The sequence below is a fragment of the Ips typographus genome, linkage group LG15 (genome assembly GCF_016097725.1).
Source record: "Ips typographus isolate SLU linkage group LG15, UJ_Ityp_2.0, whole genome shotgun sequence".
Lineage (NCBI taxonomy): Eukaryota > Metazoa > Arthropoda > Insecta > Coleoptera > Curculionidae > Ips > Ips typographus.
In genome coordinates, this window is record NC_138436.1 from 3,390,370 (window position 1) to 3,416,944 (window position 26,575).

The window sequence follows — 26,575 nt, forward strand, 5'->3', positions numbered from 1 at the left end:
TTGGGGTAATTATGTTTGGATGCAATATATTTTGCTTTGAAAATAAGATTGATTGCTATTGTCACGTTTAGGGGGTAGCGTAGGAAGAGAAACAAGATCGTAGCTTAAGTATGTCGTCTTTATTTAATACTCAGTTAACATTTAGCTAGCTCTTGCCCCCAGATTAGGAGGGCCGCTAGCACCGCCGCTGGCGGGACGCACATTAAACACTGTCCAAGAGGGGGTGTGTGGGTGTGGGGGTATGTGCGTAAGGCCTTCTGAAGTGCCGCCAAGCGGAACCCGCTCGATACGAGCAGGGTGCCCCTATGTCCGACACGCCCAAAGGATTTACTTAAGGCACTGCAAGCCCTCCTGAAGTGTCGCCAAGCAAAACCCGCTCGATACGAGCAGGGAGCCCCTATGACCGACACGCCCAAAGGACTTACTTAAGGTACTGATAGCGTCAAGAGTTCGGACGGTCACCTCTTGGTATGCGTAAGAACTCTTGTCATTTCAGCCTGGGCTTCCAAGAAGGTAACGAGCCGTCCGGGCACTAGAAAGTTCGGACTGTTGCTCGAAGACCGACCTAGAGACCAGTGACCTTAGATGGTTTGAGACGCTGATTAAATACCCACATCATGACCCCAATTTGCCGGTCTTGCTGATTCAGACGGTGCACTGGGGGAGACCGGGGCCAGCCTAGGTAACGGAACATAGTGCAACTTATGTTATTTGTGACATCTCCCCCCTCTGAAGAGTGTTCGCCCCAGTTATGTGTGTGTCTTCACCTGACTATGCATACTATGCATATTTGACCACTCTTGCATATTGCCAGCTCAGGAGTTTTGCGGCGACCATCCATCGGGCCCCGGAATCACTATTCAGAATGGACATAGACTTTATTGTATTAACATCTATTTTGTTTTATGAGTATTTTTAATTTTGTAACTATTTTAATAAAATAATCTTTTTTTAAAAAGGTTTTACGAATAACCAGTAACATAAAGTGGCGCAGTCGGTAGGATTTCGAAAGGGATTTCATCGCGAAAATCTCGTCGGTTTCAACCGTTTATTCGAAAATCGAACTTGTATTATTAAGAAAGTGGACCGGAAACATTGTTCAACGTGTTCGTCGGGACAAGTAGTGCGTAAGGTAGATAGAAGAAACCGGTACGACCAGCAGAAAGAAGAATGAAGGCTTCCTTCCTGTAAGTTATCCTTGATTATATCTATTTTTCCTGTCTATGTCATTCTCCTCGAATTCTTCTGATTCCACTTTGGAAAACAGTGAAAACGAGTTAGGTTTAGAGCAACCGATTTCTATTGCAGAAAACGATCATTTAGTTTTAGAAAATTTATTTAGTAACCTTACTATTACTAAAAGTTTACCAATAATGGCTCCACCAGTTTTTGATACTAAACTCTTAGATATCGTCCCAAAATTTGATGGCAATCCTCTAGAACTATCTAGTTATTTAGAAACCAGTAATAAGCTGATTATTACTTACTGGAACAGCGAGATAGTTGATTGTGTTCAAAATCTTACATTAATATACGGTATTTATGCAAAATTAATCGGAAAAGCCCGAGAAGTATACAGTATTTGTGTTTCTAAGATTGGAAAACTGTTAAAAGTGCATTAATTGCTCATTTTGGAGATCAACGTGACGAAAATGGTTTACTATTTGATTTAGATCAATTGAGACAACATGCCAATGAATCTTCTTTACAATTTTATACCCGTGTAATGTCTAATTTAAGTGCTTTACATAACTATGTCGATACCCATACTGATACAACTGATATTAATACATTCAGAGTGAAAAAGGATTTTTATAATCTGCATGCTTTAAAAATATTCTTAGCAGGATTAAAGGAACCATTAGGGTCAACAGTTCGAGCAATGAAACCAAAAGATTTAGCTGAAGCTAGACAATATATAATTTCTGAAAGTAATATCAGGCATATTCAAAATCCAAATCGTTTTGAAGGAAATCAAAATCAGTTCAAACCTAAACATCAGATTAGGACCAGTAATAATCCTCATCAAAACTTATTTTTACCAAATTACCAATATTTGCCTAATTACAATAATACACAACCTCAGCAATTTATGCCTCAAAATCAAGCATCGTTCCCTCGTGGACCAATTAATATTCAACCGAGACCAGTACCCCCTCAACATTTTCCAACAAATCGTCAAGTTTTTGGCCCTCCAAGAAACCCAACTAACGTGTGGAAACCAAATCCACAGAGAGCTCAATATCTGCCAAAACCAGTTCCAATGAGTGGCATATCTCATGGAACTATTAAACCTTTTAGACCACAAAACCCATTTCAAGTTAATAATATAACAGCCGATCCTAATCCAAAAGCTCTGATTCCGAAAGATCCAAGTCTATTTCCCTTACTAATCCTTTAGATGTGGTGAAATTTAAAGGAATTAAAATGTTATATCCTTTGCCTTTAAGATTTTTGTTCTCTAACAATGAGTTAGCTGCTTGGGCAGAAATGAATTCGATGCAAACACGGTTCAAACCTTTATTTTTTATGGTTTTAACATTTTTCAACTGTAGATTAAATATATCTCTTGCTATTTTTAGATGCGAGAACCTGCCGATATTGTCCTTACTATTTTGCGATTCTATATAAACAAAAAAAGTACCGAAATCCTTATCATCGTAAAAAACTGTAGGTTTATTAACTTTTACTTAATCTTGCAGTACAAGTTGGTTTGACTCCGTATTAACTTTTTGAGAGTCCAAGGATTTATTCAAATCGTTTTCATCCTGTTCCACTAAACTCGTCCAGGGGGGTGCCCTCCGGGCCCCTCCCCCTCCTTGGTCATCCATTAGGACAACCACTAAACAAAAAGCCTATGCACTAAGCCAATAATTACAATTAAGAAAGCAAACGTGCGAAAAGCAAGCCAAAATAAAACGAAAACCAATGCAGAAATACAAGCCCACTTACTGTTTCAGCTAGGTTTCACTAAAACACTTGTTAATACTACGAAAAACCCCTTCTTATCAGAAGCGACGAAAAGCTGCTTAGACAACACTAGATATTTCGTCGAAACTGTTTTAAAAAATGAAACGAGATTGCCAACTTACAACTTTGTGGGAAATTAAGATGTTAATCTTTACCTTTAAAATGGGGAAATACACTTTAGACGAAAAAATCGTCTTTCTATATTTTCGAAAACAAATCTCCAAAATTATATAAGCTCAAGCTGTTTTCAAGAAAAACACTGACAAACGTTGGAAAAAATATTCAATTCAATGCCTTAATATATGAAGCAATAATTAATTGTGTCGTATGGTAAAGTTGAGTTGTCGTGGGTTTAGCCTTCGGATTATTTTTCCCAGTTCCAACTATGTGGCTTTCGGTTGTCCGGGTTGCGAGAAATTAGGCACAGGCACTGACTTAAGCGGTTTTAATACTTTTTACAGTTATTTAACATCTTACGAAAGAATTTTTTTTATTTCTAGGACGCGCGGGCACGAAGTGTGTCGACATTCTCTCTATTCCCTACTCTCACTGGCGTCTGTCAATGCACGCTGTCACGGGGTCAGTGGCGGAGGAATTGGTTGTTGTTGCTGGTTGGTTGCGAATCAGAATTGAGGAGTGAAGTAACAGTAGGATTTGGTTTGGCAGTTGGCTGGTCACAACAACAGCATTGGGGTTTGGCGGTAATTCGGCCCGTTCGGGTGGTCGCGGTCACCATTGTGTCATCACAAGTTTCGGGGTCATCGGCACTCTCATCGTGGTTCTTAGCTGGGTAACGGGTTACTGGGGACTCTGATCTTTCCGGCGCATTTGCTTTAGGTGGTTTAGGGGGTCGTCCTCGTTTTCTGAGTGCTCGGACTGGCGTTGTGTCGCTGGGACTGTCACTACCATAGAGTATAAAACAAAGTATAGAGGCCTTTATTTACAAGTTTGGTTATTGGCAAGATAAACAAAGCCAAAATGCGGTGTTGTCAGTTGTATACAGCCAGTATCAAAGTTTATGCGTTGGTGTATGTTTCAATTACGTTTAAATCGATATTTAAATCAAAAAAGTATTGTAACAATTATTGTTGCTATTGATTACAGTAAAATTCGCCAAATAAATGTCTTTAAACATTACTAATATGTATAGAAAGCGTTGAGTTGGCAACATCGCGTAATGCTCGTCTTACAACTCCACTATTCCTCCATTCATAACTGTTTCTAGCCATTTTGTTTTGTGATTCTGATGTTTTGTCGTTCGGAGTGTGTTATCTTGTGTTTTTGAAGTGATTTACGGACTTTTGTGACTAAATACAAATCATGGTGCGGCAGTGTTTTATGTGTAAAAATTGTGATTACCAAGAAAAGGGTGCAAATTTATCATTTCACCGGTGAGTATATATCTAACCTAAAAACATGTGTCTGTCCATTGGCGTAGCGTGGGGATAGCAGGGGAAGCATAATCAGCAGAAATAAAACTATTGAATTTATGTGATGTTATTTTCTTTGCAATGATTTACACAAAATGTATAGCTGCTGCTGCTGGTGCACCTCATGATTTATGTTCCCGCAAACTTCCAAGTGCACTTTTTTCATTGTTTTTTAGTGCAAAAAGTTCCTCTTTTTGGCACTGTATGTACTATATTTGTTGTGCTTTTGTCATCAAACAAGTCGATTTGATAAAAAAAATGTTGTATGAGTTATATATGCCTATTTCCGTAAATCCCATGGGACTATGCTGACACAACGGTTCCCAGGAAGATGCTATTGCTATTATGCTTATTCTACGTTTTAGGTTGCTTAATGTATTTTATTATATTCCTAGATTACTCTCTACTGTAACTTCGTATAGTTAAGTCGCACTAATTGTAAACTCTTAATAAAATTATTCTTTTTAAAAAGGGTTTCTGACGTCGAGTGTATTTAAGTGGCGCAGTCGGTAGGATTGTGCGGTAGTGATTTTCGGACAATTTCGGTCTGCAGTCATTATTTGGGCCCTTCGACCCTTCAGCGCAATCCAAAGAATCTAGGACGTCAGGCGATACCCAGAGTGAGAGTCGGAAAGGAAGAAGCCAGTTCAACTACGTAAGTGCCATATTCCTTTCGCTCCTTCCGAAATACCCCGTTTAGGTGTCTCGTTCGGAATAATTTATTTAAGTTCAGTCTATCGAAGACAATTTAGGTTAGATCAGTCTATCGGAGACAAAATTAGGATTAATTATCAGTTTCTGAGTGAAAAGTTAAAAATAACATAATTTTTGTAATAACATAAATTGTTGTTTTCTTCGATGAGTGATTCCGAAAACGAATTTGATGCTATTATAAATCAATTTCAAAGCTCTCTAAAATTATCAAGGGAAGTAAAACAATCAACTCGAAACACTATTCCCACCATGAATAATCAAGCAGGTAGTCAGGCACATGTTGCTTCATTTAATTGGAATCTTTTCAAATCAAAAGTGGATATTATTAAACCATACGATGGAGACGCTAACACCCTTAATAAATTTATTAAAGCATGCCAAGGTCTGATTGATTCTTACAAAGATTTGAATGATGCCGAACTTAACAAACATATTTTCGATTGCATTCAAGGTAAATTGATTGGTAAGGCAGAAATCATGATTGGCAATCGATCAGAACTTTCTACTTGGGATCAATTTAAGAATGCTTTGATTCAATGTTTTTCCGATCGCAGAAATTTGGAATGTCTAATTCAAGAATTAACACGAACGCGACCTTTTAAAAATGAACACTTGCTAAGTTTTGGTAATAGGTTACAATTACTTAGGAGTCAAGTAGCGCAACGTATTAGTAATGACATTACATTAAGTAATGATCAGAAAATGTGTCACATTCAACTATATGAGAAAACCGCCTTAAATACATTTATTGCCGGATGTACAGGAGTTCTTAAAAACAACATGCATATTAAGAGACCTGATAGTATCGAAGATGCTATGGCTTATGTTGTAGAATTCGAGAATTTTGAAAATCTTTACGGTTGTTTTTCAAATTTGGAAAAATCTAATAGGGTAAATCAAATACCTTCTAGATCATCAATCGGAAATACATCTTTTTCCCCGATGAATTCAAACAACTCACCAAATTATTTTGGTAATGCGATTGCAACGAGTCCAATGAATCGAAATCAATTTATTCCAAATTCGAATAATCAACAATTCAATAATTTTCCCCAGCAAGCATTTTCATTCCCGAGACCGCAAATGAATCAAAGGTCAACATTTCCATCACAACCGATAAACGTCCAACCCAGAGCTCCGAATTCTACCAGATTTCCTACAAACAGAGAAGAGAGAGAGAAGTCGGAGAGTTCGGACCTCCGAAAAATGTTTTTAGACCAAATCAAACCCCTATAAATCAACTTCCAAAACCAATTCCAATGTCAGGAATATCAAGAGCAACCAATGCCACTCGCAAACCATTTCAAAACCAATTTATGCAAAGGCAACAATATCAAAGACCTAATTTTAAAATAGAGGAACTCTACAATAATGAATGCGACGATAATCAATATTTCAGTCAGTACAACAATCAGGACTATTTGAATGACCAGTACGGTACCGAATTTTCCGATCAATATGCCGATGAATCTCAATTGAATTTTTATCCTGATTTTCATTTAAATCAGAGTAGTGAACAACGGTCTATCGATACTGAAATCCAAGGTCCCGAAATCACTGAAATTGACGACAACCAAAATTTTTCCAATTCCAGCCGGACAGGAAATCAAAGCTGATAGAAATTAATATTTCATCTAGTAATGCTTTACCATACATTCAAATCCAAAATCCTAATATAAAGCTTTTGATTGACACTGGTAGTTTTAAGTCAATATTAAAGCCTTCCATTGCTGAAAGTTTGTATCCACACTGTATATATCATACAAATAATGTAATTAAAACAGCTGTTGGAAGTCAAACTACGCGATACCAAGCAAAAATACCAGCATTTGCAGAATTTGGATTGGATTATGCTATTGATTTCATACTCTTTGATTTTCACGATTTTTATGATGGTGTAATAGGTTTAGTAGACCTGATTAACATGAATTTAAATATCGATTTAATGAATATGTTTTTGCTAGGTCCTAATATCGAAATACCATTTAAATATCGACATATTTTGGATTCAAATTTCTCAATTTCGGTAAACGCTAATGAGATAATTTTAAAACAAGTACCAGTAAGTGTGCGAAATGGTGAAGTTTTAATCAATGCACAAAATTTTGAAAATCTAATTATCCCTACATCACTTTCGGTAGCGAACGAACATTATGCACTTGTTGAAATTCAAAACCCAACTGATAAGTGTGTAACCATGACATTGACCGAACCGCTTGTTGTTGAACCTTTTGAAAATGATAGTTTTGAGATGTTTACATTCGAGGAAATGTCCTATAGAAATTGATAGACCAAAACAAGATTTCATCAACAATCAAATACGTGTTGACCACATGAATAAGGAAGAGAAAACTGCTATAATAAAACTTTGTAGAGAATTTTCCGATATCTTTTATGAACCAAACACAAAACTTTCATTCACTTCCAAAATTAAACATGAAATCAAAACAACTGACGAAATCCCGACGATACACACTAAGTCTTATCGATATCCATATGTCCACAAGGAAGAAGTAAGAAAGCAAATAAATGAAATGCTAGAGAAAAACATTATTAGACCATCATCTAGCCCATGGTCATCCCCCATATGGATTGTCCCTAAGAAAATGGATGCTTCGGGAAAACAAAAGTGGAGAATTGTTGTAGATTATCGGAAAATAAACGAAAAGACCATTTCTGACAGATATCCAATCCCTAACATCAATGATATTTTGGACAAACTAGGCAGGGCACAGTATTTTTCTACGTTAGATCTAGCTAGCGGATTCCACCAGATAGAAATGGAGGAAACATCAATTGGCAAAACTGCTTTTAACGTAGAAAATGGGCACTACGAATACCTTAGAATGCCCTTCGGTCTTAAAAACGCACCCTCAACGTTCCAACGAGTGATGGACGAAGTCCTTAAAGATGTACAAAATAAAATTTGTATGGTGTTTATGGATGATATCATTGTTTTTAGCTCAGGCTTGGAAGAGCACATTAAAAATTTAAAATTGATTTTCCAAAAACTACGTGACGCAAATTTAAAGATACAGGTTGATAATTTTTACGTCATGAAGTAGAATTTTTAGGACATATCGTAACAAAAGAAGGCATAAAACCCAATAAGAAAAAGATTGAGGCAATCCAGAAATACCCGATACCAAAAACTCCAAGAGATATTAAATCTTTTCTAGGATTACTTGGGTATTATCGTAAATTTATTAAGAACTTTGCCAAAATTACAAAGCCCATGACAGAATGTCTCAAGAAAAATTGCAAAGTAGAACACACTAAAGAGTTTGTCGATTGTTTTAATACATGTAAGAATCTATTAAGTTCAGAACCTGTCTTAACCTACCCAGACTTTAATAAACCTTTTGAACTCACTACGGATGCTTCCATGTATGCAATAGGAGCAATACTTTCACAAGATAACCACCCCATTTGTTACGCATCAAGGACACTCAATCCAGCGGAAATTCACTATTCTACGATAGAAAAGGAACTTCTAGCTATTGTGTGGAGTTGTCAGTACTTTCGACCTTACTTGTTTGGTCATAAGTTTACTATCCTGACAGATCATCAACCATTACAGTGGTTATTTTCCTTAAAAGAACCTGCTTCTCGTCTTGTTCGATGGCGCCTGAAGTTGGAAGAGTTTGATTACCAAATTCAGTACAAACGAGGCAAACAAAATCAAGCAGCGGATGCACTTTCTAGGAATCCAGTAGATCTTAACGCCTTAGAAACTGAATCCATATTTAATAACCCAGGTGATATTGATAACGTAATCGATAATTTCATAATTCCAGGACTCGACAATTTACCTAACTTAGATATTGATGAACTTATGTTGGAAACTTCCAATCACCAAGATCCTAGAGTTAATATAATTTCCAATGTGCAAATTAAACCTCCAAGGGTGGAATCAATACCTCCTAGTGACCTCGAAACAGTTCACTCAGCAGCCGAAAATCCACTCTTTGGAATACCTCTTACGGAAAGACCAATAAACCAGTATAAAAATCAAGTAATAATGACAAACGGAGACATTGAAGTACCAAAAATAAAGCAAACTAATGTGTTTAACAATATGCGATTTTACATAACAATATCAATCAGAAATTACGAACAACACGTGATTAAAATTCTTAAGGAGTATTTAAACCCGCGCACTTTATATGCCATTCATTTTAAAAGTGCTGAAATCGCAAGATTGTTTACCATAACCGTCCAGAAGTACTTTAAAAATTCATCTTATAAGTTTGTTCAATGCTCTACATTCTTAGAGGATATTGAAAGCGAAAATGATCAAAAAAGCTTACATTGTACCACACAACGAAGACTTGTCATCGAGGAATTAATGAAATGCGAACAGCATTATTAAAACGGTTTTATTGGCCAAAACTAATAGAAGACGTGGAAAATTACGTTAATAATTGCGAAAACTGCCAACGAAATAAGTACGACCGAGATCCACCGGTAGTGAAATTTAATCTAACACCCACTGCATCAAGACCGTTTGAGCACATTCACATAGACACGTTTAGGATGAATTACGATGCATTTGTAACGATAATTGATTCATTTTCTCGTTACGGACAAGCATACCCTCTTAAGAGTATAACTGGAACAGAGGTTGTGGAAAATTTGCTGACATTTATTACTCATCATGGACTACCCCTAAAAATTACGGCTGATCAAGGAACTGAATTTAAGAATAAAGATCTTGAAGATTTCTGTAAACTTTACAAGATTGAATTACACTACACAACAGCGAAAAACAGTAATTCAAATTCACCAGTTGAAAGATTTCATTCTTCAATTATTGAAGCTTACAGGTGTCTAAAGGATGAAAACAACGGACTGTCCACTGAACAGTTAATGAAAAGAGGTGTTTTAGGATATAACAATTCGGTTCATAGTGTAACTAAATATACGCCTTTTGAAGTTGTTAGTGGTCGTATAAAGGCAGTAAATCCGTTTGATTTAAACGACAATGCAATTATATCTACATATGTGCAACAACATAAGGAAACATCAAATAAACTGTATGATCAGATTAGGGAGAAAAATCAAGAAATAAAGGAAAAAGTCATTAATAAACGAAATGAAACAAGATCTGATCCGCCGGATTTCGACAATCAAAAATTTGCCTTTATTAAAACAAAAGCTCGTGCAAAAGACAAACCAAAGTTCAAGAAAGTAAGTTTAGTTGGTCAAACTGATATTAAGTTGAAAACCAAGAAAACATCGTATCATAAAAGTCATGCTAGAAAACCTAATAAAACATCATCTTTTCAGGCAAACCATGACGGCGAAACTAGTGCTGATATGGCAAATCCTGGCCTTTCCCACCTTTCTAGCAACGAGTGACATAAAAATGAATAGATTAGAAAACCCTATTTTACCCTTAGAATTAGGAAAATCGCGTTTAATTTACAGTAAACATACATTTTTACATTACATAGATTTAGAATACTTAGTTAAGCAATTAGAAAGTATTGAGCGTCATTTTAGCTTTATAAAAGAACACGTTAATTATTCTACAAATTCTTCTGGTATTGGTATTACTACATACCGGGAATTACAAGAAAACTTTATGTCTAGAACTGAATATTTGATTCAAATAACAACAGACAAGTTACAAAACATGTACCCACATGTACGTAAAGAAAGAGGACTAATTAACGTCGTTAGCAAAGTCAGCAAGTGGTTATTTGGAACTTTAGATGCCGAAGATGGCGAGCGCTATGACAAAGCAATAAATGAACTACGGGTAAATCGGAAAAATATCGATACAGAGTTGAAATTACAAATATCTCTTTCCCAACGCTTAATCGATAATTACAATAAAACAATTTTGCAACTAAGTGCTAATCAACAAACGCTTCAAAAGAGTTTAAGAGCACTACAATTAGCAATTAGTGAAAATATCAATAATATGCATGACTACCTTAACTTTCAAGGCATTTTGTTGCAATTAAATTTGGACTGCCAAAATATGATAATGTTTCTTGATAACTTAGAGGATGCAATCACTTTTAGTAAGGTTAATGCCCTACATAATAGTGTCGTTTCGAATTCGGAACTCAAATCAATGCTAAGCTACTTAACAAGCCTTTATGGTAAGGAAAAGCTTCCAAATTTCAAGAACATTCTATCTTACTATCAATATTTGGGAATACAAGTCACCTTTAGTAGGGATAAAATAATTTTTGCAATTCATGCACCAATTTTAAACCCAAACATTTGTCCTTTTATCAGTTGTTCCCAACAGTCCAAAATCATTCAATTTTGCTCCCAAATTACCCTTATATGGTACAAGAAGGCACCGTCCGTCAATTCGTGGCCAAACCATGTCCAGCAATCGAAGATACATTCTACTGCCTGGAGAAATTTCATTCGCGTGACCAGTGCCTGGAGAACATTCTTGACAACCTGCCGATCGATAGCTGCGTAATTGCTAAAATATACGTTGACGAACCAATAATCGAGGAAATCAGCCGAGGATTGATTCTTGTTCTGCCAACCAAACCTGTTGGAATTAAAACGAAATTCCAGACCGATCAACACCTTAAAGTCTATCAATCAACGTTGCTGTCAATACCAGAAACCTGTGAGGCACTCATCAATAACAAATTGTTCGTCAATGACGCGAGGGTACAAAAGGGTAAACCGTTGATTTTACCAGCAATGCAGTTACCCACTTTCTCCGATGGAACATCACAGATTTTTGAGACACCACATTTATCAAAAATCCAATTTGATGAAATCAATGATCTAAAACGAATGGCCAATCAACTCAAATCAATAGACGACGCCAGTGAGCCGTCCAGTTTTGACCAGCCTACATTTTGGGTACCGATAGTCCTCTGCATTCTAGTTGCTATGGTTTTGATCATCACTCAGAAGGATAAGATACTCAGGATCCTTAGGAAATCGAAGAAGCAATCAAACGATCAATCAATCGATCCTTCGAAAACACAGTCCGTGCTTTTCGAAGCTTAAGGAGGGAGGAGTTATATATGCCTATTTCCGTAAATCCCATGGGACTATGCTGACACAACGGTTCCCAGGAAGATGCTATTGCTATTATGCTTATTCTACGTTTTAGGTTGCTTAATGTATTTTATTATATTCCTAGATTACTCTCTACTGTAACTTCGTATAGTTAAGTCGCACTAATTGTAAACTCTTAATAAAATTATTCTTTTTAAAAAGGGTTTCTGACGTCGAGTTTATTTAAGTACGTATAAAATATTTATGCAAATATCTTAACTTTTGTATAAGTTTTTTTTCTAAATTGAAAAATAAATAATAAACAACCTCAGCTTGTCACATTATAGAAACTAACCCTGTAGAAATGGAAACGATGCTGGAACGATTTTTACACCAGCATGTGTCGATACTGGTTAGACACAGTTTCGGTTTAATGTCGTAGCCAAAACGAAAATGTTCTATAAAGAAACGTTAGGAAAACGTCCTAGATCAAACATAACCGTTTCATAATCGGTTGTACGTTTGTAAGTTGACACAGGTTTGTTGCAGATTCGTAACCGAGTCAAAACTAAAAACGAACATTTTTAACGTAACAGGGAGAATGTTGAGTTGCGGGACATATAACGAACGTTTAAACTTAAAAAAGATGTAGATGTGTCAAATAAATAACGAAACAAAGAAACTAAATTGTATTGAAACAACGACGTTATTTTGTTTAGTGGGTAATCTAATAATAAATATTGATAAAAAAGTGGAATCAGCTGGGTTTACTTGACCCTGCCGGCTGCCCCCCTGAACGGTGTTATTTAATTTATTATTATTGTAACATTTGTTCCTATATAGGGTAAACAGTACAGTTGTTGGCACCCCGCGAGTTATTGGCACTTGTACGAATTTTTCACCAATTATAAGCGTTCAGCTCAATTTATTCGATTGCTGGAATTTTTCCGCAATACGGCAACATGCTTACTACTTCATCTGTCATTTACTTTCGCTTGCTTTTGATCAGTTGTAACATGGTGGTATCGACTTGTGTTGCATAGGACGTGCTGCGAATTAAAGGTGAGTTTCTAATCATTTTCTTTAGATCACAGCCACCCAAAACAATGACAAAATCATGTATGTAATGTATTTTATAGTGTTCTTTATTTTTTTATCTTTTAGTTGTTATATTATGTCTTAAATAAACACAGAATACCCATTTTTTTCCTGAAAAAATACAATATTTTGGGGGTGTCAACAACTGTATGCGCAAAATGTCTCATTTCAGTTATTGGCCCTAGGGGGCCAATGACTGTAATTTATTAATTTTGAACATTTCACCATTTTCTTTGGTTACTGACATGTTTGCGGTCAACGTTAATGAATAAGATACCTACAATAAAGCACTGAATTAAGTATACAGTTGTTGGCACCATGCCAATGACTCAAAAATTGATATGCCAATTACTGTATCACACTCTGCAAATAATCTGTTTATTGCATTAAATAGATGCAAAACTAATAATTTTAAACAGTTTATTGGATAAACTGATAAACATGATACATGTAGGTATCTACACGGCTTTTCACCGATTTAAAAAGGGTCTGAAAAATATCTAGGTAGCATAAAATGCACTTAGCGATTCCATTTAAGGGAGGCACTAGGAAGGAGTCTTGACCGAGTCCACCAATAACGTTTTACTGAGAAATTTTGTATCCAGTTCATCGATAATTTATTGCAGTTACTGAATTAAGCGAAGTAAACAATTATTACGTTAAACATAAATTATAATGTGAATCAATTAAATTATATATTACCAATCTAAAAGTTAGACTCATGTGCGTTAATATATCAGTCTGTAAAAGTTTTTTTTTGTTTTTAGATGCCTAAAGTGTCATTCAATGAGAAATATAATAAGAAATATACTGAAGAATCCCTCCGACAGGCTCTAGAAGAAATGTATATATCTTTTTTAGGTTTAAATAAGTTTGCGTGAAGTGCCAAAATTATTTATTACGATGACTGAGTCAGCATAGAACCAGAATAAGGAAATGATGCAGAAAACTGGATAATTTGCCAAAACTGATCAGTTTAAGAACACTGAATACTCTCGCATGAAGCAAATTTGTCAATCTTGGCTTAGTTTAGAAAAAATCTCAAAATAGTGAAGCAATAAGTGTGACACAGTGATGATAAACCAAGAAAAACTGGCCAAAAAAGGAAATATTACATTGCCCGGGCATTATGCTGAAAGTCATATGAGCAAATTAACTATAACTAATTAACTTTTAAAAAAAGCGATTTCAAGAAAATACAATATACCTCGATTTACTCTCCAGTTCAGATTAAGTAATAAACCTAGTAAACTTACTCACGGGCCCCCACCAGTTCTTTCTGAAAAAGAGGAAGGCATATTAGTGGATTGGATAAAAGATAGTGTCCGCAAGGGGTTTCCACAACGAAAAGAAGATGTACAATCCAGCGTTCAGAAATTTCTTGAAGAAAATCCGCGTCCGAATCCCTTCAAAAACAACTATCCGGGAGACGGCTGGTATAAAAGTTTTCTCCGGCGACATCCAATCCTAGTTGAAAGGCAACCAGAAGGTGTGGCTTCGGCCAGTGCCAATGTCAGCGGAAAAGACATCGAAATGTGGTTTAAACAGATTGAAAATTATTTACAAGAACACGAATATTTTGATATTCTCCAAGATCCTACCCGCGTATATAATTCGGATGAGACGAATTTCCAATTGTGTCCCAAAACAAAAAACGTAATAGCACAGAGGACAAGCTAAAAGTACTCTAACTGTGTTATTTACATTCTCTGCTTCCGGCGAAACAACTCCACCAATGGTGATATTCCCATATAAAAGACTCCCACAGAATATTTGTGATTCAGTCCCAAAACATTGGGGTATCGGTGCCACTCCTAACGGTTGGATGAAAGTGGAATTGTTCTATGAATATATCTCAAAAGTGTTTTACAAACACCTTGAGGCAACAAATGTTACATTTCCCGTAATTTTGTTTGTCCATGGACACTCTACTCATTTGAATTACAAAGTAAGCGAGTTGTGTAAAAAACTGGGTATCATTTTAATTTGCTTATATCCGAATTCTACCAGAGTTCTACAACCGGCAGACGTCTCCGCATTCAAGCCATTAAAATGTTTATGGAAAAAGGCTGTTTTAAATTGGAGACGGGAGAATTCAGCTGCAGCATTGACAAAAGACAAATTCGGGTATATTCTAGAATCGGCTCTAACACATATAAAGCCACAAGTTGTGCGAAACGGATTTCGCGCCTGCGGACTATATCCCTGGGATAAAAATGCTGTCGATTATTCAAAGTGCTTGGGAAAAAAAAATGTTTAACTGATAGCCAGATACAATCAACAATCGCAGTAGAACCTAGTGCATTTGAAAAAGTGTTAAACTACGAGGATTTTAAGCGAATAGTGGGTGAAGAAAGAATAAGTATATTTAAACAATTAAGTGAAGCGATAACAAATACCGATGATAGCGACTTTACCGTTTTATATAGACTGTACGAGGAATTTCAGGACAATACAAATGAGAAAGAAAACGCGCACGGTCTAGGAGCTGATATTGAAATATACGAGAACGCAAATACTGAAGAAGTTGTCATGGAATCCTCTAATATTTTTAATATTGTAGACATACCAATTGTATTCGCAACCAGGGGATCGGCAACAGATCTTAATAAGGAAATAATTATAGAAGAGGTGGTTGTAAGTAAAAATAATAATGAGGCACTCTGTAGCCACCAGGTACTCGAAATAGAAGAGAAGGAAGAAGAAAGTCTCAAGGAAAGTCCAACTCAGGAAGAAAAAACTAAAAAACCTTTTGAGGAAGTGATTTCACATGACAAAAAGGGATTCAATATAGGAGACGTGAAAAATGATAGGAAAATTGGGTGGACATTAAACAACAGTGAAACAGCAATAAATGGACAAGCATTGGAAGACTACTTAAATTACCCAGAAACACCACAAAGACAAAACAAAAGACAGACCGAGCGGATGTCATTTGTCTTGACTGCTGAAGAATGACAGAATGCTCAAAAAGCTAAAAGGCTTAAAAAACAAGATCTCGAAAGACAAAAGGAGGAGAGAAAACAAAAAAGACTGGATATACTTGCCGCTAAATCAGGACAACCAAAGAAAGTTTTAAAGACTACAAAAAAACCTAAAATCGAAACTAAAACTAAAGTGAAAGACGATAATGTACCAATTATAACATCAAATTCGAGCTGTGTTGTAGATCTAAAGACCCCAGAAAACAAAATAAAAGTTCTTTCAGATATTACCGTTAAATCACGAGACCATGCCAGAAAGTTGTCATTCGATTTTGAACCAATCAGAGTAAAAAAATATGTTTTACCTGAAGATTTTCGAGACAATGAAAGATCAACAAATGGGATATGTTTCATTTGCACCTTTAATTTGACTAATTCCAATGCTGGTATCAAATGTTTAACTTGTTTAAGGGTATTTCACCCAAAATGTATTCGCAAACACAATCCTATGCCTCCAATCGTCCATTCTTACATCTGCAATGCATGTAATCGGGCAGCTAAAAATCAAAATTAATTATGTTGGTTTTTGCAGTTTCAAATTTTTTTGCTTAATCTAGTTTTCGTTTTTTTTGTAAAATATGTTATTTACTTTTATATAGGTAAACACAGGTACTAGGTATTTATCTAGTTACTTTATCTATCTCCTAGTTAGGTATAAGTAACGCTCTCAGAGTGTTTGTCAACAGTGTTCCTTAGTGCCAATGATATGTGATAGGGTGCCAATCACTAGATTTTCTGAAAGGTTTACAGAAATGTGATATGTTAATAAAAGTTTAACTTAAAAACGTAATATATATTATGTATTTTAATAAACATACTCTCATTATTCAGCTACTTTAAAAATAACACAAAAAAAAATTAATTTAGAATTTTCTGTTTATGTTTCACACGAATGTACTCTAAAAGTGCCAATAACTGTGCCTTTTACCCTAGCTGTGATTAATAATTTATTGATGGGTAACCAAATTAAAGTCTGACAAATGGGTAAGAAAATCTACTTTTTCTAATTATGGCATATAAAGTGACACTTCTCAAAACTGATTAGAGTGACAAAACGTTTTACTTTATGTAACTAGTTATGAAATGTTCATTTCATCACTGCCTGTTTTTATGCATTTCCGTAGAAACATATGGGCGACATCCATCATAACATGTCGTTGTCACTGTTACACTATACAAGGTGCTATGAAAGTGAATATTTGTGTTAAATCACTTTAAAAGATGGTTTTAATCGCTTTTTGGTCAAAATTAGAAAAAATTATGTATGCAACACGTTTCGAAAATGTCTTATTGTGTAACTCATTCAAATTGTAGGACCTCGCTGCGCTCGCCCTACAAACATTCATTCGTTACACAAAATCGATCTTTTCGTAACTGGTTACATAAATAGCTATTTACGTTAATTTATTGTTATAATGTGTTATGTTTATAGATTTAAAAACTAAAAGTTCTCCGATGACGGAAGAACAAAAGTGAATTATGATGGAATTTATAAAGAAAACCCCAATTTTACAAACCGGAAAACTTTCAAATGGAGTGTCTTACAAAGACGTGTCAAAACTATGGTGTGAATTAACAGATATTCTGAGTTCTGTCCCAGTGCCACGTAAGAAATGGAAGGATTGGAGAAAAGAAAGTAAAAATTTATATAATTTTTCTAAAAAAGCCATAAAAATCAAATACAACTTTTTGTTATGCTTAATCAAATTACCCACCACAGCAGGGTACTACGTTGTGATACAAGGTGTTTTATATTCAACATATGTTTATGTCATAATTAAAAAACGAAAGATTTCAGCAAAAAATAAACTACGTCACTGAATTTTACGCAAAAATATCAAAAAGAAACCGTTTTCACCTCTTCAAAAAGTTTAAAGATATCTGAGATACGGCGGGTACCTCAACAATGATATTTTTCAATTTTCCCTTGTATCTTAACAACGAAATGGGTTATGACAATTCTGCTGACGCCATGTTAAATTTCACAAAAAAGTAACACACTGTCGCAAAAACCGCAACCCCGTATCTTTAAAAATAAGTGAGATACCTTACAAAAGTGTCGAAAATGGGACACCCTGTACACCAACATTCCTTTAGCTATGCGATTAATCGATTCAGATACTCACTTAGTAGGTACGGTACGAAAAAAACGATGTAGTTTGCCAAAAGCAGTTGTATTAAAGAAACTTCAAAAAGGTCAAATATTTGCGCAGCAGAGTAGGGAGGGTCTCATTTTTATAAATTGGAAAGACAACATAAATGTTTTATGCTGTCAAGTAAACATACTGACAAAATGAATAATAATAATATTTGACATCTAATAAACTTCAAACTGAAATTTTATAAAAAGGCGTAGTAGCAAAGAAAAGAAGTTTTAGTCAAAGAGATTAATCGCAAGGAAGGTACAAAATAGAACAATGTGTAAACTTTTGAGTGTAAAAAAGTGTTTCAAGCGCGTTCTAAGATTGTATACACATTAAAAGACGCGGTTTTTTTTAAGTTCTAATAATAAACATTCTGGCTCGTTCTTAGAAAACCCACTTGATAAAAGGTTGATTCTTCGATGTAAATCGAAGCTGAGAAGACACATAAAGTTAATTTTGCTGTAGGATGTTGATCAGTCAGGAAAATAAATTGTACGTTTGATAGATATTAATGACTGATTGCTGGTGTGGTTCAATTCCAATGTCAACTTCTGCACAGTTACTCAGTTTGCCATGCGTAGATTGACATTTAAAGGAATGATAATTCTTGTAATACATCCCCATTTAGTCGGACATTAAATAAAAATTATGCGGCCAAATATTGTGGATAGGAAAATGTTGCATATGACATAACAGCAAATCGAAATAGCAAATAAAACTACACACAACCCGCGCCCCAATCTTTAGTATATTAGTAAAATAAATAAGAATTCCAGCGTTCCCCTGTACGACTTTTTATGCATCTCGCTTCACCGGGAGAATATCTGAAACAAAGAAAATAATATTACGACAAGAACATAAAAAACGTCAACGTGTTTTAACCGATTTCAGCTGAATACCTAAAAAAAATTTTAAATGAACTTTTTATAACATCCGGAGATTTCCGACAAAAACCGAAAAAGTCAAATTTCTATTTGTTTTTTACCACTTTATTAATGATTATTTTCGAATTTACTCCGCATGTAATAAAATGTTTTGAATTTTTTTTTACCAAATTATTTAGCAATAAAATGCGCAACTTCTCCATTGAACTAAAGCTCTTACCACAATAGTTTCTGAGATAGCAATGCTAATGCATCGAATTTGTAACACCCTGTATATAAAGTAAAAGTTTAAGAATTAAGTGTAGAATTTGAAATGTATTAAAAAATGGTTCTATTTAAAAATACCCATATTTTATCTGCCACAAATTTATGCTCCACTCTGCATAGTCAAAACAAAAAAAAAAACATTTCTAATTTTTGTTTTAAAAAAAATTGCCCAGCCTTAATTAAAACTGATATATATTATCACATAGCTTATAAAAAAACACAAATCACAAAACGGTGCACGCTAGATGCAACAAGTCTTCCTGATCAATCAATCAATGAGTAAATTCAAAAATTCAATAATATACAGGATGTTACATTATAAAACATAGAAAATTTGGACTGTCACAGTTTTACAAGATACCTTTTGTAGCTTCCCAAATAGTTTACTTCGATTAAAATAATCAAATCAACCTTAATGTTAATTCCTGTCTATCTGAGATATTATTTATAGAAAGGGAATAGCTTGAATAATCAAATTATCTAAAAATTCAGAAGAATTTACTTGGTTTTAAAAACACTGCAACTGCACAAAGGTGTTAGCTTTATAATCATAGTACTCATAAGATAGAAGATGTCTCATACAAGCGGTGTCTTGAGTTCATCATTTGTACTCACTGCAAACTACCTCATTATTATTATACTTTAAACATGCTTTTAGATTAGAGACACTAAATATAATACATATTGATCTGACGTTCAATAATGCACTACAAGTAAATAATGATGATTATTGTTAAGATGATTGTGTTAACGTAAAACTGCAATGCTTTTCATTTTAATGTCAATTTCAGTAAAAATAGTTAACTAACATTAAATCTTGCTCTTTTATGCACTGTTATAATGTAGTACTTCTTGGTGGGTAATTTGAGCCTTGTTTAAGTCATTTTTTTTATAAAAATAATGCTTTCTCACCCACATGAAAAAGTAGTGAAGTATTCAGCATATACCAGATACAGATCTGTAAGATAGGCCTAATTTGCTACTTGAACTATACTTATGTTATGTTCATACGGAACGCACTTGTGTGGGAATTGATGGATGTCATCCGGGAAAAATAAAGATTTCAATTTCGGGGCAATGATTCCGAATTGGCACGTTTTTACAAGGACTGACTGAATACTTTGTTACAAATTCATTAGTTGTAGCTTGTAGCTGCAATCCTTTTTCTTTAAGCCGGAACCCAAAACAAAAATGAAAAAGTTAATAAAATCATGTACAGCGTTGCCACAGCTCGCTCGATCGAGCGAGATCTCGCTCGTTTCACACGTAAAAAACTCTCACGCTCCTCTTTGTAAAATCTCACTCGTTTTCATAATTCTTCCAAATTTTTTGTTTTTTCCACCTAGTTTTCTACTTTGAGCTATCAGGAAAAGAAAAATTCTATTAAAGTCTCAGTCAAAACAAAATTTGTGTTTTTGTCTAGCTCACCGTGTTTCAGACTAATCGACCGTATGACGTAAATTAAAAATTGAAGAAAAGAAGATCATAAAATTTGCTATTTATCTTAACCTCAAATCGAAAAAAAAGCTTCAACGTCAAAGTCATCAAAGTAACAAGTAACCACAACCGATAACCAAAAAACCAAATTCAAATTCAAAGTATCCAGTAATCAAGTAGTTATCCATACTATCAGTATCAAGTAGTTAAAACAAAAAGCGACACTATTTTTGAAGTTTTATTTTAAGAAGTAAGCCCTAAGGTTTACTGTAAACATATATTTCTTAAAAACTAAGAAATAAAAAACAAAAAAACGACGAAACGACGTAGGAATCCTCAAGTACATAATAAGCAAGTGATCAGAAAGAAGTGCATAGAAACTTAAGGCATATCAGGCCTATCAGGGGATTCAGAAGCATATGATTTAAATAAAATGGACAGGTAGTATTTGCATTTGTTTTTTTTCCTATATTATTATTTATACATACTTATATTATTTGTTTTAACTAAGGTATATAAAAAAGTTTCCGAAAATGACATCAACTAGTGAGTCAACTAGGTTAAGTGACAGTGACATGGTGATTGCTGGTCCTAGTGGTCTTCAAAGGACATCTGCAGCAACTGACGTGGAAGCAGAAGCCATGGAAACTATAGAAAGTTCTGACCTAGCAGCTGATGGTGATATTGGTCACATATCATCAGCTGGTGACATGGCTGACCAAGAAATGCCAAAAAAAAACGCAAATATGCCCAGAAATTTCAAGATGAGTGGAAAGTAAAATACAGATGGTTAAAAAATGGGGATAACAATCAAGTGTGTTGCACTGTTTGTAATTATTCATTCCACTGCAGCACCTATAATATTAAAAGGCACCAGGTAAGTGCCACTCACAGTAAAAACACTAAAAAATTAAAAGGCACTCCTAAAATAGACCTAACTATTAATACAAGGATGGAAAAGTTAAAAGTAGAAAAACATTATCAACTTGTGAAACAAGCAGAGTTAATAATATGTGCATTTTTGCATGAGCACAATTTGCCATTCCTTTTGGCAGACCACTTAACAAAATTTATTCCTAGCATTTGCCCTGATTCTAGTATTGCTAAAGATATTAACTGTAGCAGAACAAAAGCTACATATATTACAAATAATTGCTTGAACATGGAACAAATGGAGGTCATTTCAGGGCTTTTAAAAAAATGTAAATTTTCTTTAATTATAGACGAAACAACGGATGTAAGTACCCAGAAGTCTCTTGCCTTAGTAGTTAGGTATTATGATGATAGTTTGCAGTGTGTTAGAGATTCATTTTTTAGTCTTTTAAAATTAGAACTATCCAATGCCGAATCAATTTTCTTGGCAATAAAAACCTACTTACTAAAGTTTAATATTCCCATTGACAATTTAATTGGATTAGCAGCAGATAATGCATCAGTTATGCAAGGCAATAAAACAGGAGTTCAAGCCAGGTTTTAAAAAAACCTTCCTCATATCTACATCCTTGCATGTGTATGCCATTCAGTTCATTTGTGTTCTTCTGCTGCAGCAAATAAATTGCCAAGAAGTGTGGAAGATTTTGTGAGAAATATTTACAATTATTTTTCTAATAGTTCAAAGCGAATTGACCAACTAAACGAATGTCAAATATTTTGCCAACTCAAACCCAAAAAATTACTTCACCCTGCACAGACAAGGTGGTTATCATTACAGGCAGCAGTTGATAGAGTTATTGAAAAATTTTTACAAATGAAAATTTTAATCAAAACCTCCACTCTTCTCATAACATTTTAGAGTCTCTAAAAAATCCCATTTATAAACTTTATTTTTATTTTCTTTCATACATTTTAGACATTATTAACAAATTAAATATAGAATTTCAGTCCGAGAAAAATAAGCTTCATCTGTTGTTAAAAAGAACTTCAAGCCTCTATAAAAACATTTTAAGAAACTTTCTAGCGCCAGATTATTTGAAAATAAATGAAAATTCGTTAAAAAATATAGATCCTAAAAACCCCAAAAACTTTCTACCCATTGAAAAAATATATTTTGGAACTAGAGTTGAATTATTTTCATATGAAAATATTAATAAAACAGAGGTAAACAACTTTAGATTAAAATGCTTGGAGTTTTATATTGAACTTTCTGCACAATTGAAATCAACATTTGATTTTGAAGACCCCGTTTTAAAATTTGTTCAAGTTTTTGATCCAAAGGAAGCAATTTCTGGACATGTGAGCAGTATCGCACTAGAGGCTAATAAGTATTTTCCAAACCTAATTAATGATATAGAGAAACTAAATTCGGAATGGAGAGTTCTACCTGATACACCGCATTTAAAAAACTATATAAACTTGGATTTCGAGAAATTTTGGAGTATCATTTTTAATCTTAAGGACGAGATGGATGAAGCCATGTTCCCTCATTTATCTCATTTAGTTAAAGCAATTATTTGTTTGCCACACTCATCAGCTGCTACTGAAGGAATTTTTTCACAATTATTTTTATTAAAGTCCGCAACCGCTTGACTATAGAAACTTGCTCAAATATATTACATACAAAGAAATGATTAGCAATAACACCTGCTATTCATGGAAACCTAGCGAAAGGTTAATGAAAAGAAAATTTAAAGACTGAAAACTTGTGATAAATGGATTTATGTTTATTTAATATTTATATTTAAAAAAATGTTCAACTGAAGTTCTAATTTTTATCTTTAATAACTATTATTTTTTATTTAGTACAGTTAATTTCATAAACCTTAAAGGGGTATAAAACCGCTAGGTATTAATTTGGTAAAAGTTCCTGTAATAAGAAACAGTATTATTAAGTTGTTAAGCATATTTTAATTTTATTTAAGAATTACGCATTTATATTTTGTTTCTTATATTATTTTTTCACCAAGTTCCTGTATTAAGAAACATAGTATTATTAGGTTGTTAAGAATTTTTTTTAAAATTAAGAATTTCTGTGTTGTTTGTTGATATTTTATTTTTTCACCAAAGTTCCTGTATTAAGAAATACAGTATTAACTATTAAGCATTATTTTATTTTATTTAAGAATTAAGAATTTTTATGTTTTCTTTTCTTTGTTGAGAGTTGAAATTTTATTTTTTGTTTTATTTTATAACAGACTTTTAGTTAGGAAAAAACTTACTTTTTGTTGAATTTGTACATTACATTACAATGTAGATGTATGATTCATTGACATTTGATCTCTCTATCACTGTTTAGAGTATATTTTAATTTATGTTTTGTCTACTTAAAATCAAGTAAAGTAACTGATTTTTTGTTTAATGTTTGTTGTTTTTTATTTTTTGTAAGGCCGGGTTTACGGTTTTGTAACTTCTTTATTCTTAATTCTTTATTGTTAATTCTTATTTCTTAATTCTTATGGAGTTAATACCCTGTAGTTTAATGGTGCTGTTTACACAAGTTCTTAATCCTTAATTCGTAATTTTAGCTTCTAATGCATGACCTTGAAAGTTCCCAACTTTTAACTTTTTAAGGATTAAGCATTAAGAATTAAGAAAATATTTCTTTGCGCATGCGTTGATTTGACGTTTGACGTTTTTGCCGAGCGAATCTGCAAACGGTAAGAAAATATACAACATAACCTTAAACAAAGTTATGAAATTGATTTGATTTGTTTTGTGGGTGTACTGGTGTAGTGATGGATTTACAAGACCAAGAAATGCTTGTGGACCTGGTCCAAAGCTTTCCCAATATCTGGGACAAAAAACATAGCAATTACAAAGACATACTAGCTTGCAGCAATTCTTGGCAGTCAATTGCTGCCATTATGGAAAAAGATGGTAAGAAAATGATTGAATTAGGCAGTTCCAATCCAAAGTAAGGCATAGAAAAGTATATTGTGTTTGAAATCAATTGTTTGATCTTGGTTTGTCTTGCTTTCACATAAGTGCAAGTGTACAAACTATATTACTTATTATTAACTTTAAACTTTTTATGACCTGGAAGTCCTGAAACATCTGCAGTTGCAACTGGCTAATTACAACTTTATTTTCAGTAAAAGCATGCCAAGATTGTTGGGAGTATATAAAAAAGAAGTATGTAAGAGAAAGACGTCAAATAAAAAATGTACCATCAGGGTCAGGAGCAACAAACGTGCAATGGGTACTTTTTAAAAAACTAGGGTTCATGGATAGAGTGTTGCAGAGTAGAATGTAAGTTTATATAATTTTAGTGATTTGGCATCATCAGTTAGGGATAAAAATTTACCAATTTAAGCTGTGTGAATGTTTAAAAAATTTCTAACATATATTTAATTGCACTTTTATAATATTTTAGGACTCGAGGAAACATAACTTTGCCAAATTGTGTATTACCTGATGTAGGAGATCCATGCCAAACTGAATCTTTTATATCAGCAAGTTTACCAACCTGTAAAGCTGGAATCAGATGATAAAAGGCCACCGCATCATCCATGACGCAGTTTTTAAAACTATTTCTCTCTCTTTCTACAGTTGCCGTCGCATTAGATATAATCAGAGGCGTCCTATTAAAATATTCCCGAAAATATATTGTTAAGCGGTCAAAAAGCCACTTGGCAACGTAGTACGGTTTTTACTTGGACACAATTAAAACAGATGCGGCAGCGGCCAGGGACATTTGGACCTTTTTATATGCTTTTACTAGCCGGCACTCTAAACGGTGTTGCCAAGTTTAAAAAAATGTAGTGGCGGACAGGGAGACTTAGGGGGTTAGGTTAGGTTCCGTTTTAGTCTGGTGTTTTGGTTGTATTGTTGATGGTCGCAGTTGAAGTTCACATAGTGTTATGAATAAAAAACGTTATTTTGTCAAAATGTCTTTCAAAAAGGTTGGAAAGAAAGGTGTTATCATATACAGCCAAGGCCGTGAAATCGTCAGTAACGTCTTACAATTTATGAAGAAAGAAGCAGAAGGAGTTTCCATTCCTTTGAAAAACTTGTTGTCTTTTATTTTCTTTATTAAAAACGACGAAAATGTTTCATTTTACTGATAAAATAATAGCACGCCACTGACTGGCTGCAACAACTTGGAAAGTAACGAGAGCAGCAATATTTAAAGCGAGACGTACAGAGATCGTGACATCATCGTTTGATGACGCCTGTGGCCTTTTCTTAGCTGATTCGAGCTCTAGTTACAAAGTATTACCTGATGGGACATTGATGGAAAGTCAGTTTGAGTCAGAAGATCTGTCAGTCAGTCAGTCAGATAATTTGATCGAAGACTCTGTTGCTGACATTGAAGCGAGCATCGAAGGGACTTTTCAACAAGATACAAATTCAAGTAACCAAGCCTTTCATGTTAAACATCCTGCTATGAACAAATCAAATACTTCAAATAATACCAGCAATGATGTTTCCATACTGCGAGTGTCCCGTAATGATGCAAAGAAGAAAAAGAAAGATGAAACCTTGGAGTGTTTAGTAAATTCATGCACAACAGTAGGACAACATTTACAGTCATTTCTTTCAAAGGAAAGCAAGAAGGATGAAACTGACTTGAATAAGGCAGATTACAACTTTCTATTGTCTATGCTACAGTCAATGGCGGATCTTCCAGAAAATGTTAAACTCAGGTTGAAAGCTAGTTTTCTAGTTCAAATTGCAGATGAATTTGAAAAAATAAATACTAATTCTATAAATGAGAATTGAAA

General features: G+C 34.2%; 1 protein-coding gene and 1 long non-coding RNA gene across 2 annotated transcripts in view; both read left to right on the plus strand.

Annotated features, from left to right (window-relative positions):
* Positions 1-713, plus strand: part of LOC145738482 (uncharacterized) — a 288,003-nt gene extending 287,290 nt beyond the window's left edge. The window contains exon 3 of the long non-coding RNA XR_014180769.1: positions 497-713. This is a non-coding gene — a long non-coding RNA (uncharacterized LOC145738482). The remainder of the gene's footprint in view (positions 1-496) is intronic.
* Positions 714-24,231: 23,518 nt separating this feature from the next.
* Positions 24,232-25,737, plus strand: LOC145738477 (uncharacterized). The gene is made up of 3 exons (XM_081993328.1): positions 24,232-24,728; positions 24,944-25,100; positions 25,225-25,737. Exons 1-3 carry the CDS (start codon positions 24,587-24,589, stop codon positions 25,337-25,339), a joined length of 414 nt encoding a protein of 137 aa, XP_081849454.1. The 5' UTR covers positions 24,232-24,586; the 3' UTR covers positions 25,340-25,737.
* The last annotated feature ends 838 nt before the right edge of the window (positions 25,738-26,575 follow it).

Coding starts and splice junctions, on each gene's coding strand:
- LOC145738477 (XM_081993328.1), top strand. CDS start 24,587: ATGGATTTACAAGACCAAGAAATGCTTGTGGACCTGGTCCAAAGCTTT. Junction 24,729..24,943: donor TGCCATTATGGAAAAAGATG/GTAAGAAAATGA, acceptor CTTTATTTTCAG/TAAAAGCATGCCAAGATTGT. Junction 25,101..25,224: donor AGAGTGTTGCAGAGTAGAAT/GTAAGTTTATAT, acceptor ATAATATTTTAG/GACTCGAGGAAACATAACTT.